The sequence below is a fragment of the Sander vitreus genome, chromosome 2 (assembly GCF_031162955.1).
Source record: "Sander vitreus isolate 19-12246 chromosome 2, sanVit1, whole genome shotgun sequence".
Lineage (NCBI taxonomy): Eukaryota > Metazoa > Chordata > Actinopteri > Perciformes > Percidae > Sander > Sander vitreus.
This window is the reverse complement of record NC_135856.1, coordinates 21,685,300-21,700,085: the sequence shown is the minus strand read 5'-3', so window position 1 is coordinate 21,700,085 and position 14,786 is coordinate 21,685,300. Positions and strand designations below refer to the sequence as shown.

Genomic DNA, 14,786 nt, shown 5'->3' with positions numbered 1-14,786 from the left:
TTATTATGAAACAAAAATATATTTTCAAGCTTATTAAAAAAAAATCCATATTTGTAGTCAGCTAAGATCCGTGTGTCGGGTCCTCAGCCTCCGGTGTCATTGGTGAATGACCGAAGATGTCTCACAGCAGGTTGTTTGCCAGGCTGCTTTGTAAGTATTTTAGTAAATTCTAGTTGTAGTAACTTGAAATGTTTGACTGTTTAATTTCTGTAATAGAAGTAGACTCGTTGGCTCTGTGCTGTACATAAGCTGAGCTTTGCAGGCTTGTACAGTCTTGCGCTGGCTAGCAAAGCTCCCCTTGGTTGACTGTCAGCTAGCTTCCAGGCTAGTTAGCCATATTGGCCTGCCAACCATCTGTGTTGTTATTACTCACATTTAGCAAGTCAGCTAACTAGTTAGCTTTTAGCTAACGTTTAGCTAAAATCTAACTTTAACCCGCTGCCTGCCCCCAGGCAGAGCAAGTATTGGTCTTTGACCTTGCATGTCCCCTCGACTAAATGTAGCGTGTGCATTGACTCTGCTCAAGTTGTTTTGGTAGAGTAGCTTATGTTACTTTTCACCCAGCAGTGATTGGAAGCAGCTAAATTAGCTGTTCAGGTCAGTCTACAGCATGCATGTTTACCGTTTTTTTAGTTTTCCGGATTCTTAAGATAGTTTAGTAACGTTAGCTATCACTTTGTTGCGACATTGAGCTAGCTGAACTTTGTACATTGTCACTGATAGGTTGTCTCTGAAAGTAGACCAAAGTTCACACAGAGAGGGTAAATAATACTAGTTTAGTCAAACGCTTGTTTTGATTGTCCATTATGTAAGACCACAATAGGTTACTTTTGTCAAATCTTTAAAAGTCGATTCACAAGTTTTAAGACCATACAGAGGATCACAGGTAGTCATCAGTTATTTTTCTCTTCTTTTTGCCTTATTTAACCTTTTTATTTCGTTACTAGCAGATATCTTTTGTTTGCCTTTTCTTGCAGGGTTGTACCTACTCGAGATAGATCTGGTAACACAATGAATCAAATAGTAGCTTAAGGTTTCAGAACATCTGTGTGCCATTAGTGCACTTAACAAAGGCAAACAGTTGTAGTATAGTGTTCACGGGCATCACAGTGTCTTATAAGTTGTTTATAGAGCAAACTCTCAATTAAGTGTTGTTTAATAAGTCTAAGGCTGCAGTTTTTCTTTTTTTAATTATTTGTTAAGTGTTTTACAAAATGTCAGAAAGTAGTGGAAAAAAAATTCATTCATTTTCTGTTGATTGGCAATCAACTAATCTTTTCAGCATTAAATACCGTAAGTCATATGTATTTGTTTATTGCTTACGTTCAACCCATTTAGATGGTGATTGCAGGGCTATATACAATGATTCTACTCTATACTCTGTGCTTACTCAAGTAAAAAACAAATTGGCCATTGTTAGGACAATACTTCATTACAAGAGTAAAACATAAAAGCAAGCAAATAAACATAATTTCTCCCTGGAAAAGTGATGCAAAGAGAAGCAGCTATGATTTTGAAACCATATTGAACACTCAGTTAAAACATCTGTCCAACCACTCACTATGTCTGTAGTAGCTCATAGTGAGGTGTGTGTATTATTATTATTTTTATTTTTTTTATATATATACATACACACACACACACACACACTTCTCATTATGCATATATACATTATTACATTCCTTTTTACATTCAGATAGAACACAAGTAACACCGTCTACACAAATGTATAATTATATTACATCATTAATTTTTTAATTGGTTATATGTTTGCCCTATATCTTAACTTGCGCTTAGATTCAGATTTTGCTTTTACTTGTGTGCTTTTTCATTTAGTTAGTTATTGAGCGTTGTTGGAAGTGCCTGAGGCCTAGGATTTTGCCAGGATTTGCCAACGACTGTTTGTTATTGTTGTGTACGTAACCAATAAAGAACCTTGAACCTTGTTGTGTAACAACTGTGGTCTTATCAGTTGTCTCACAGTAGAATAAAACTCGACAGAGCCTCCTCACTTGCATTTTGACCTGAATGCTACTGACTACAGTATTCATAAGGCAGGGATTTGAAAGCCGCTGTCTGCAGCTGCTGGAAACAGTTCATAATAGATGTGGGACTGAACTAAATTATACGGTAAATATGTGGGCCGGAAAGGCAAAACAACATTGCGCTAAAATAATCTAAATATTGCAGAGCTGGGTGATAATTCTCTGAGTTAGTCCCTGTGACTACATGTGCAGTAGTCATTTAATGCACTGTCAAGCATATTAAATGTAGTGAAGTACTATGAGTCCACTTCCAAAATAAAATATGGTTTTGAATAATGCAGTTAGCTTACTCTGCAATTTTAGCTTACAGTATAGAATAATAGCATTATCAGTAGTTCAGTAGTTGACACATAACAGCTCCACAGCATAAGCAACCGTCTCTAATAAAAAATATTAATAGGACATCTTAGAAAACTAAGGTGCATTAAAAGTCAGCTGTCAAGTCTGAAGCTGAAATTGTAGCTCAGCAACAATAAAAGATGATTGCAGAAGCAAATAGATTGTTGACAAAACACTGTGAGCCGAAAGTCTTGGAAGAAAAATGAATTTCTGAACTTATTTTACCCTTCACTGTGAAAAGAAAGAGGGCTTGCTGTTGAAAAGCATTTTGGAATCACAGCTTATCTTTATGTATTTGCACACCTTAATGCAAAATGTTCAAATGCATACAGTTATTGTCCTCTTTTTTTTTTTTGTGTGGATAGGAAGATTCAGTTCTGTAAGATTTTGATGACTTATATTGACTTTGACCCTTTTTCTCTTTCTCCATTCAGTGCAGCAGAGTGGAGTCAGGCACTGTTATACAGGATCAAGAAAGAACCTCTACATCACCAAGAACACGAAGGTCATCTGCCAAGGTTTCACAGGGAAGCAGGTCTGTACTGACGACTTGTTAGAGCACCACGTTTTTGTTATTGCTTCACATCAGATTGGGTTACTGTAATCTTGTCGTGAAATCTCAGTTTTTTTCTTACTACACACACACAGACTTAAGCCCAATTTATAGTCCTGCGTTAAATCGGTGCTGTAGGTACGCGGAGATACGGACACTACGCCGTAGCCTGATGCGCACCTCTCAAAAAAATCTAACTACACGTCGTGGCAACGCAGACCGCAACAACTGTGAACGGCCCGCTTGGCCCTGGCTTGGTAGTGTCGCATTTCCCCCCCCACTCCTTTCCCTTCACAACTGAAACGTATTGCTGAGGGACTTGTTTGTCCCTCTCTCAGGGCAGACAAACGTGACATCTGTAAAACCAATTTCGTATATTCAGAGTAGACATTAGTTGCATTAGTAAAACTACAATAGAGAGAACGGAGAAACAGAATTGCAGTACTAGGTCAAATAAAATAAAAAAATGAATTGTTAAAGAAAAATCAAGTATAATTTAAAGAGTTTTAGGTAAAGTGCAAAGGTCTTCACAAGACTGGATCTGACCAAATAACTAGTTTTGGTAACTCTTTACTTGAAAGTATCTAAATAAGAGTGACATGTAACTGTCATGACACATGAACCCTAACCTTAACTTGTAATGACAAAAACCGAATGACACTTAATGACAGAACCGTTATGTCATAAACGTTTATGACTTGTTTATATTGTTTTTGACACGTTCATGACAGTGTCGTGTCACTCTTATGTAGATACCTTCAAGTAAAGTGTAACCTTAGTTTGTCTTCAATTTGTAGTATTAATATAATGATAATATTCATGATCAGTTAGTTCTGTTGTAATGTATTTCAACTGTTCTAGTATCATTGTTGCAAGAGCTGTTTATTTCCCTTAAAGGCCTGTAAATCAGGTTTGTTCCTGTTTTTATTTTAGCTAGTTTTGGAAAAAATGTTTTTTACTTTGACTTCAGTTTTTCCTCTGAATGTTTTAGTCAGTGATAACACTTTCTACTGATTTTTCAAGAGCATGAAAAAGCTCAGGTGATTCTCTTTGAACCGTGTCCAGTCAAGGAGAATAAAAATCTTGCCAAGTGTGTTCATCAAGCCAGAAACGTGGACTTTACAGATTTATATCCCCCCCCCCCCCCTCTGTCCTTGCACACATTCCATTTTTAATCTTCCGTTTTCTCTTCAACATAATAAAGGTTGTTAAATATAGTTCCAGTGAACACTCTGGGTAATTAGAAAGGGATGAGAAATGAAGCAAGTGCTATTGAGTGCACATTGATGTGTCTCTCTGGCTTGATAAGCAAGCAATTTTTCAAAGTTATTGTCCCAACGTTTGCAATAGTAATGACTGGCAAAAACAGCAAAGTTAGCAAAAGGTGAAGGAGTGTATCACAATTTAGGGGAAGAAATGCTGATTCACAGCTTCTAATTCCTGTTAAAAGGCTAGTTATCATTTTTACATGACGGTCATTTATTTGCACTTGTGGTTATGAGCCTTGGCTGCTTTATCTACATTGTTTCACCATCTCCAGTAATTATTAACAGACTACAGACTTATAGGATTTGTTCAGCAGAAAGTGAATGTACACTGTTTTGATGCACTCATTTCATGGGAAAGTACTGTCCATCTGAGATTCATTCACAGGATTTTACCTCCTTGTACTCCCTTTAGTGTCATTGCTGCTTCATTTTGTGTTTTCATTTTCAAATGGGTCCTGATGGTGATATTTGTACCAAACACGTTAACATTATAAACAGCAAGTAATAACAATTGGCTAAGATTACCAGCATCAGTATCCCTCTCTTTATCTACACACATTAACGTCTCAACATCCAGTTTCCACCTTTTCCCCTTTATTTGTTCTGTATCAGCTTGTTACAGCTGGTCATTGAAGCTGTATGATGTACGACACTGAGGGAAATATTCAAACCCCAAACTGCACTTTGACAAGAATTCCAGGATCAATAATGAAATGTTCAAGAAAAGTTCAACCTAGCATCCATGTTTTAATTGCAGGGCAGAAATGCCAAAATATCTATAGGCTATCTATAGATATGTCAATATGTTAATACAAATGTGTTTATTTATTAACTGCAATGTGTTTCCGCCTAGTACATATTTAGGTCACAATTAAAAAAAAAAAATAATAATAATTTAAGTGATCCTTATCAAAAAACTTTTTTTATATTGTGTTTTAAGGAAAATGATTGTTTTGACTCGTATGTCTTTTACATTATTTTAAACTCTTGGGAGGTATTTTACTGTCGATGTTGGAGAATATCCGAAGCCACTTTTGATTTGTTTGTTTTTTCAAAGGTTCTGCAAGGAGATTAAACTAAGCTTACATCATTATTTATCCGTCAAGAACATTTTGATTTCTTCTCAACAAATATATTTACCGGTAGCTGAATCCCCTAGAAGGTCCCAGCCTCACTTCTGTATCCATCCCTTTACTCACCCGCGGCACAGGTGATTAAACCTGGATGGCAGCATATTTCCTCCTTCCTCTGTCTGTAATGATATCTCAAGGTTGACGCTAAAGAAAGTGGCTGTACCCCACTTCATTACACACTAATATACATACTTCCTCTTTCCTTGAAGGGAACGTTTCACAGTCAGCAGTCTCTTGACTATGGCTCCCAGTTAGTTGGAGGTGTTTCCCCCGGCAAGGGTGGTAAGACGCACCTCGGCCTGCCAGTCTTCAATTCAGTCAAGGAGGTATGTATACATCAGTGGTTGTCCCTTTTTTTTTAAAAAACAAACCAAAAAAAACAAAACAGTTTTGAAGCTAAAATATGACGTGATATGGATCTGACAGATTTGCTGCTAATATCCTGTGAAGGACTGTAAAGTGTTTACAGATTTTAAAGAAACATTAGATGGCAGTATTTCATAGCTTTATAATTTCCATTTTTAATGCACCACCAATACCTTTATTCCTCGCCTCAGGCAAAGGAGGGCACAGGGGCAGATGCCACTGTGATTTATGTTCCTCCTCCGTTCGCGGCAGCGGCCATCATTGAGGCCATTGACGCCGAGATCCCCTTGGTGGTGTGCATAACTGAGGGCATCCCCCAGCAGGACATGGTGAGAGTCAAACATAAGCTCCTGCGCCAGGGCACCACCCGCCTCATAGGCCCCAACTGCCCAGGAGTCATCAATGTAAGCTCTCTCACTCACTCACTCTCTCTCTCTCTCACGCACACACGCACACGCGCACATTATAATGCATGTGCTTTTTATTTATTTATTTTTTAGTTGTGGCTGAGAAAGTTGAAAGTACAATCTCCCTCTCAAAGATCTGGTAGTAATTCAGATTGAATGCATTAATATTCTGTTACCTTAAACAGTGAATGCAAGTCAAGGAACATTAACTTATACTGCTGTTTTCTTTGTTTCTGTTTTTGGTAGTAATAAATACTGTCAGTTATTTGGGTTGAATATTTCATGTTTTCTGGATTTTTAAAGTATAGCGAAATTTAAAAAGAGAAATTTAAAGTTAGTTATCCTCACTTGTGGGAATTTGTGCACTGAATACTTATTGAATTTGTTCTGGTTTATTTAAAGTGAACTTATAACGTAGGGAAAAAAAATCTAAATAATAAATGACTAATAAAAATACAAGATTTTCTACAGTAAAGATACATTTTAAGTTGGGAAACTTAATATTTCGAGCATAAGTAGTAGAAAAACACAATCAAATGTCATGTAAATGTGTATGTCATAGTAAGTAGTTCTTTTTTTATTTTTTATTTTTATTAAAAATTTTAAAAAAAAATGTATCTTTTCTGCAGCCTGGAGAGTGCAAGATTGGGATCATGCCAGGCCACATTCACAAGAAGGGAAGAATTGGTGAGATTTTGTCAATGAAAGTCATCAAATCACACACTTCAAACTCTTTGTTGGGATCTTTTAAGAATTTAATTTATACGTGAAAATATAAGTTGCCTTTTAAATGGTTATTTTATTTTCTTTTCTTCCCAAATTAAACGCTGTACTTAAATCGTGGATTGAACTTCTGCTGTTGACAGCTTGATAAGCAGTGTGTGCTGCTGTTGACCAGTGAACCTTTCAGGAAATCTGTTTTTACAGTAAACCGACTGCCATCATTCCCTAAACAGCTGTTACAGAGCTACCATCTCTTTTGTTTTTACCGTCAGGATGCAATGCTTTAGTCAGTGTTGGACAGAAAATGTCAGCTGCCTTATATATCATGTTATCACCCTTGATTGGAGAAGTGTCTGGTTGTGATTTTAAAGAAAAATTAACCAAAAAAAAAAAAATGTTTTATTTCTTTCAGGCATTGTGTCTAGATCGGGCACCCTGACATACGAAGCTGTGCATCAAACTACCCAAGTCGGCCTGGGCCAGTCACTCTGCGTTGGTAGGTTACCAATGACCTGTGGCATATTGAATTTAAATGTAGCACATATTAACACAACTTAGTTTCATATCCAGACGATATTAAAACAATACTTAGCTGGGACTGAAAGAACAAATTGATCCTGATACAGTGTGTTGTTTTATGGTTTGTTGGAAGAAGACACTGAGGAAACTAAACAGAGAATGATGGAGGACATTGTATTTATGTGTTGGCTTGAAGACAGGATTGTCACATTATACCAGACACGTAACAACACGTCTACATTTAATTTGAGCCTCTTTGTGAACGTTGGCTAGACCGAAGAGTACAACGGCCTTTGTAATGTTTCTATACTTTCGCCTTTAACAATTAGGTTACAGGAGATGAAAACATTCATGAACATTTTATTGAACTTCATACAAATAGGAAGGTGTATCTACTAAATTCCCCTCGCACCAAAACTCATCAGACTCTGATGCATTCCAGCGAATAGCGCAGACCCTTTGTATTGAAAAAGCACTTACTAACTTTCTGATCATTGCTTGAAATATTCCTGTCAGATCTGAACATTGAAGTTGAAGGGCACCAATGAGGTTGAACAGACTGATTGAGTGGCTCAGATGCAAGTGGAGACTTTGTCTGTCTGCTTGTAGCTGGAGGTTGAAAGTCTGAAGGGGTACGGTCTGTAAAAAGTATGGGAAACAATGATACGATATCTATGAAAAGATACATTATTTTACAAAAACTAATTTCTTTGGCCAACTTATCTACCACCAGAAAATCTATATTAAAGGGCTCGTTGGACACCGAAATTGACTGAAAAACAGCTTGGCTTCATTATTATTTAGACATTTTAATTATGGAGTGTCCTCTATCCAGACTTCATAAAGCCAGTTCTGCAACAGTATTAAATATTGTAGAGTTCATTAAGGAGGTTTATTGGTAGTTCTGCTAGTGACTTTTTAAGTCTGAGTGTGACCTAGGGGCTACAGCAAATTACAGCTAATACAATATTTAATATCACTGTCATCTTTGTTGCTGGTAATGTGCTTCTCTTTGATTATTATTCATGTAATTTTTTTCTGTCTTGGTGTTGCCAGGTTTTTTAATGGTTAGAATATAAATCTAGGTGACGTTTTGTCCGTAAAGATTAATGTCAGGAAGGTTTCTCCATGGTTTTATAGATCCTGGTGTAATTTTTGTGGAAATGATTTTTGAAAATGATTATTGGACTCTTGTGATTTAGGAAAGCGTTGTAAGTCATGTTCCTTGGAATGGAAAGGTGTCATTAAATTCCCATGCAGACATACAGTAAAGGTGGAATGGGACCATTATACGTTTTGTATCGTTATACGATTAAACAAACTTTTAAAGTGACTTTGATGTCAAATTAAACGCTGCTTCTATAACTTCAATTCAGCTTAACATTATTTCTGAAATAAAGTGTTACTTACCTGCACTTTCAATAATGCATTGTTGTGTTTGAGACTCAATTCAAAACCGCTCTAATCAATATTTTTAAGAGGGGTCACTTGTAGTGACAAACCTACAGGGAGTTATCACCAAACGCTGTAGTTCTCCTCACCTCCATGAAGCATTTTAGCATCTTTCAGCTCATTGATTTGGTTTTCTGCAACTTCACCATTTTTGATTACATCTCACTGCTCTCAGATTTGTTTCCAGACACAGCAGGCAGCTGGTACACAATGAAAAAGCTTTAAAAACCCAATGTACACTACCTCCTCAGCACCAAAAGCCAGATTGGCAAAATTAGCAGCTACACATAAACATTGAGAGCATTTAGCAGCTTAAAAGACAGATATTTTTGGCCTTTTGTTATTTTTCATTTTAGCATGTTTTAGCAAAAATATAAATCTCTCAGTAGCAAAATGTGTAAAAAAGTGAAGAGAATACATTGAATAAATTAAAATGTAATACTTCCCAATTCCACTTCATTGTTTGTTGCTGATTATGTAAAATCATGCTGAACCTAACAAGTAACATCTAATGTGCTCCCATGAAACAATTCAGGCAGTGCCAAATCGATTCGGACGACCCCAGTGAAGAACTGTGAACAAATCTCAATCAAAAGCTGATTATCGACCATATTATTCCACCTGTTTCTTATTCCACTCTCTGGCTGAGCAGCCATGGGATCCTTGAGTATTCACAGGAATTATCCTTTCAGAGTCCTGCGTATACAACAGGTGTTTGCTTTGTGTCTTGCAAGGTATTGGCGGGGATCCATTCAACGGTACAAACTTCATAGATTGTCTAGAGGTGTTCCTGCAGGATCCCAAAACAGAGGGCATCATCCTTATTGGAGAAATTGGAGGCAATGCTGAGGAGAATGCTGCGGAGTACCTAAAACAGCACAACTCTGTAAGGAAATAACACACACTGCACACCCATTATTTTACTTCACTCTCCTCGTAATATCCGTTGCTACAGCGCTTCACCTGTGCAGATGTATGTGTTCGTATTAAAAATGTATCTTTTTCTGAATTAGCTCTTAGTCATTCCCTTTCAAATCTATCAGCGGTAGGAAACACTAGAAAGCCTCAGGCTGTCTCTCTCACTTTTCTATGTCCGTATAAAGATAAAGATTGGCAGATGGGATGGAGATATAATTCACAGGGCATGTTCTAGAAATCCCCAGTGTTGATACGCAGTCACATGTTTGTGTTGTCCACATGTGATAAAGAGAAGTAGGGTGATGGTTGGTTTATGTTGCCAAGTGCAAACTTGTAATTAACATTTTTAACTTCACCAGGCCTGTACTTGCACTACCCTGCAGATGACCTTTTAATCTGTTCAGTGTGTGTGTGTGTGTGTGTGTGTGTGTGTGTGTGTGTGTGTGTGTGCGCTGAGAAATGGATTTGATTTGCCCTCGGCTGCTCTAATGCATGCAAATCTCCCGCTGGCGTCTCAAGAGAATAACTTCTCTCACTCAACAAATAAAATACAACACCCACCACCCCCTCACCCACTCTCAGAGTGTTGACAGCGAGGGACAGTTCAAATGAAACGTGTGCATGAAAAAGCCCAGCAGAGAGTGGGAGTAAGCTGCAGATCTTCCGTTGAAAGTCAGTTGTATACGAACACATGTGATTATTAATTTGAAGCACAGTGTTCCTGGAAAGAAGCATCAGGTGAGCTCAGCCAAAGTAAATATATACTACAAAATAGTGAAGGCTAGGGCTGCAATTAACAAATATTTTCATTGTCGATTTAATCTGACCATTATTTTCTCGATTAGTTGTTTGGTCTATGAAATGACAGAAAAGGGGGAAAAAGTTTTTTGAAGCCTTAGAAGAAAGAATCTCAAATGTCTTGTCCACAACTCAAATATATTCAGTTTACTGTCACAGAGGAGTGATGAAACGGGAAAATATTCACACTTTTTTAAAACATTTTTTCATAAAAAACGTCTCAAACCGATTAATTGATTATCTATGGAAGAGGATTAGGGCCACGTGAAAAAAATGAATTGAGTTCTGAGTTTAAAGTCAGAATTCTGATCAAGGAGCTTGTTCATGAGATTTTTTGATTTTTGTTGTATATATACGTTACCCGTGATATGAATTTATTGCCTTTAACTGGCAAGAGAAATCTGTCAACATGTTGTATACTCATGCATTATGGAACACTTAATTCTTCTTTTAGAGGACGAATGGGGAAAGAACAATTTTGTTTTTGCGTTACCTTGTGTTGCCTTATTGATAACTACATTACTGAAGAGCGGTGTCATTGGGTTATTTAAGCCCCTGAAAACTTTAAATTTGAAATGTTTCTCTGTAACATTTAATACACATTATTAGGTGTCATTTATAATGAGTTTACCTCTAAAAAAAAGTCAGGTGTCTGCTCTATCAGCAGCAATTAGCTGCTTTCAGACCTCTGAATACATCTCAGATTTGTTAAGTGTTTCAAATAGGTCTGGTGCGCACTGAAGGCTGTTTCGACCGGTAGGACAAAAAACTGACCAATCAGAGATTTGTTGGCGGAATTAAAAATGATGACCTAATCTTCCTTCATAGCTAGCTGTCCACTTAGCTACATCTATAAATAATAGTGACTGGAAAACATCTACCTCTAAAATTAACAGATTTTTGAACTTCATAAAAAAACGTTTCCATGTCTACTGATAATGAAATGGTGGGTAGGATACATCACTTTCTACTGATTGGTTAGGACACAGCAAAACAAAATGAACTCCCATCCTAACAGGAAATGGGCTAACCCTAACACAAAGAGTGAATAAAGTGAAACAAAATGACAATTCAATCTGATTATCGGACCACATCATCAGATTTTGTTTCAAATATCGCTGAATCCTGATTGGTCCTCGTGTGCAATAAGCCAAAGTTTAGCTGTGTGTTCATGTACAGTAGGACGCCATCACTTATAGTAAGAAGTTACAGTGGGTACGGAAAGTATTCAGACCCCTTTACATTTTTCACTCTTTGTTTCATTGCAGCCATTTGCTAAAATCAAAAAAGTTCATTTTATTTCTCATTAATGTACACTCAGCACCCCATCTTGACAGAAAAAAAACAGAAATGTAGACATTTTTGAAAGACAGAAAAACTGAAATATCACATGGTCATAAGTATTCAGACCCTTTGCTCAGTATTGAGTAGAAGCACCCTTTTGAGCTAGTACAGCCATGAGTCTTCTTGGGAATGATGCAACAAGTTTTTCACACCTGGATTTGGGGATCCTCTGCCATTCTTCCTTGCAGATCCTCTCCAGTTCCGTCAGGTTGGATGGTGAACGTTGGTGGACAGCCATTGTCAGGTCTCTCCAGAGATGCTCAATTGGGTTTAGGTCAGGGCTCTGGCTGGGCCAGTCAAGAATGGTCACAGAGTTGTACCGATGCCACTCCTTTTGTTATTTTAGCTGTGTGCTTAGGGTCATTGTCTTGTTGGAAGGTGAACCTTCGGCCCAGTCTGAGGTCCTGAGCACTCTGGATGAGGTTTTCTTCCAGGATATCTCTGTACTTGGCCACATTCATCTTTCCTTCAATTGCAACCAGTCGTCCCTGTCCCTGCAGCTGAAAAACACCCCCTATAGCATGATGCTGCCACCACCATGTTTCACTGTTGGGATTGTATTGGGCAGGTGATGAGCAGTGCCTGGTTTTCTCCACACATACCGCTTAGAATTAACGCCAAAAAGTTCAATCTTGGTCTCATCAGACCAGAGAATCTTATTTCTCATAGTCTGGGAGTCCTTCATGTGTTTTTTGGCAAACTCTATGGGGGCTTTCATATGTCTTGCACTGAGGAGAGGCTTCCCGTCGGGCCACTCTGCCATAAAGCCCCGACTGGTGGAAGGCTGCAGTGATAGTTGACTTTGTGGAACTTTCTCCCATCTCCCTACTGCATCTCTGGAGCTCAGCCACAGTGATCTTTGGTTCTTCTTTACCTCTCTCACCAAGGCTCTTCTCCCACGATTGCTCAGTTTGGCTGGACGGCCAGGTCTAGGAAGAGTTCTGGTCGTCCCAAACTTCTTCCATTTAAGGATTATGGAGGCCACTGTGCTCTTAGGAACCTTGAGTGCTGCAGAAATTCTTTTGTAACCTTGGCCAGATCTGTGCCTTGCCACAATTCTGTCTCTGAGCTCCTTGGGCAGTTCCTTCGACCTCATGATTCTCATTTGCTCTAACATGCACTGTGAGCTGTAAGGTCTTATATAGACAGGTGTGTGCCTTTCCTAATCAAGTCCAATGAGTTTAATTAAACACAGCAGGACTCCAATGAAGGAGTAGAACCATCTGAAGGAGGATCAGAAGAAATGGACAGCATGTGAGTTAAATATGAGTGTCACAGCAAAGGGTCTGAATACTTATGACCATGTGATATTTCAGTTTTTCTTTTTTAATAAATTTGCAAAAATTTCTACATTTCTGTTTTTTTTCTGTCAAGATGGGGTGCTGAGTGTAATGAGAAATAAAATGAACTTTTTTGTTTTTATCAAATGGCTGCAATGAAACAAAGAGAAAAATTTAAAGGGGTCTGAATACTTTCCGTACCCACTGTAACTGAGAAAATAGTGTTTTTTTTAAGATGCTGCATTTGACATTAATTTGACATATTGTGCCACACTTGACACATTAAGTTCAGACTGCTCAGTGAAATTAAAGGTCCAGTGTCATGATTGATTTGTGTCATGCAACATTAAATATATCGAACTCCGACACATTAGACCAAAATGGGAAGAAGTATTGATTTCAGTATCTGTCAGTGTAACAGTTGAGTTACTGCAGACTGTTTATCTACCGACGCCTTAATTCTGTAAAATTCAAAAAAACAACCTTATATTTCCCACTAGGCTCTGCTGTCAGGTTTTATGATCCAGGGCATATTTCAAGGTTCAGTCTTCATCAGTGTCTGCGATGCTTGCCAACATAATATAGTCTTAAAAAGTCACCTGTATCAAAGATCTGCCTATCATTGCATGAATTTCACAGGCTTTCTGAAGTCAGAAATAGGTTTTACACAGAATAACCATATTGCAATTTGCTCCATGCATATCAAGTATATTGGAGTATTTGGCACCTAAGCCACCATAGAGGTTTACTGATTTTTTTTTCTTTTTCTTTCTGTCAGCCTCTTGATTTTTAACCCAGCTTGTCTCCACTGAGCTCAGCTAAACCCCTTTGTAATTCTGCGGAAACAACACTGAGTACTAACGCATGTTGTAGTCTGGAGGAAGGCTGAGGTTAGAAAAGTGTTTGTGAGCTCCACGTGTCTGTGCACATGCCAGTTTTATTCATGCCTACCTGTCATGTTTATAGGGGCGTATAATTGTCTCAGTTTGGCTTTTTAAGCTTGAGTACAATTTCTCACCTTGGAGCAGTGCTGTTTTGTGTTTATAGAACAAAGCTATACAGTCCTGTTAGCACACAGAGGTGGGGGAACTATCCTGTTGGTCCCATAATTAAGGGAATATATCTGAACTGCTAACAGTGGAAGACAAAAGACAAGTAAAGTGAAAGACAGTATAACTCCCCTCCCTGTATGCATTGTTAGTACTTAGTATCAAGGGAGGCAGGGATTAATAGCGTAATTAAACCCCTTTCGTTTGAGGTAGATTTAAGACTTGATTCACATTTGGGTGGTTTGTTTATTCAGAACGTGATTTGACTTCTGAATACTGAGTGGGGTTTGGTGCTAATGTGTTTGGTGCTTACATTTTTCAACGCACAGAGCAGATGCTTGTAACATTCAGAGCACTTTAAAGTGATATTTCCTTTCTCTGCGTTTCCCTGTTTAACTCTGCAAGTGTCAATGGCTCATTAGCGGTGCATTTCTATCCAAGGTCTCAACATTTCCCTGGCTGATATATGTCCTGCTAGTCTTAATTATTAAAAGTCCTCTCCAGTTTATATTAGCGAATGCCATCTTGTTCCTGCCAGTGTCAGGTCTGAACATGGAGCTGAAATTGCAGTAGAAGAGGGTGTCTTTGAAGG

General features: G+C 38.0%; 1 protein-coding gene across 1 annotated transcript in view; it reads left to right on the top strand.

Moving 5' to 3' along the window:
- The first annotated feature begins 42 nt into the window (after positions 1-42).
- suclg1 (succinate-CoA ligase GDP/ADP-forming subunit alph) overlaps positions 43-14,786 on the top strand; it is a 19,692-nt gene continuing 4,948 nt past the window's right edge. The window contains exons 1-7 of the mRNA XM_078260933.1: positions 43-150; positions 2,819-2,919; positions 5,548-5,664; positions 5,896-6,108; positions 6,741-6,798; positions 7,247-7,330; positions 9,540-9,691. Coding sequence (XP_078117059.1) covers positions 117-150; positions 2,819-2,919; positions 5,548-5,664; positions 5,896-6,108; positions 6,741-6,798; positions 7,247-7,330; positions 9,540-9,691 — 759 coding nt within the window. The 5' untranslated portion in view covers positions 43-116. The remainder of the gene's footprint in view (positions 151-2,818; positions 2,920-5,547; positions 5,665-5,895; positions 6,109-6,740; positions 6,799-7,246; positions 7,331-9,539; positions 9,692-14,786) is intronic.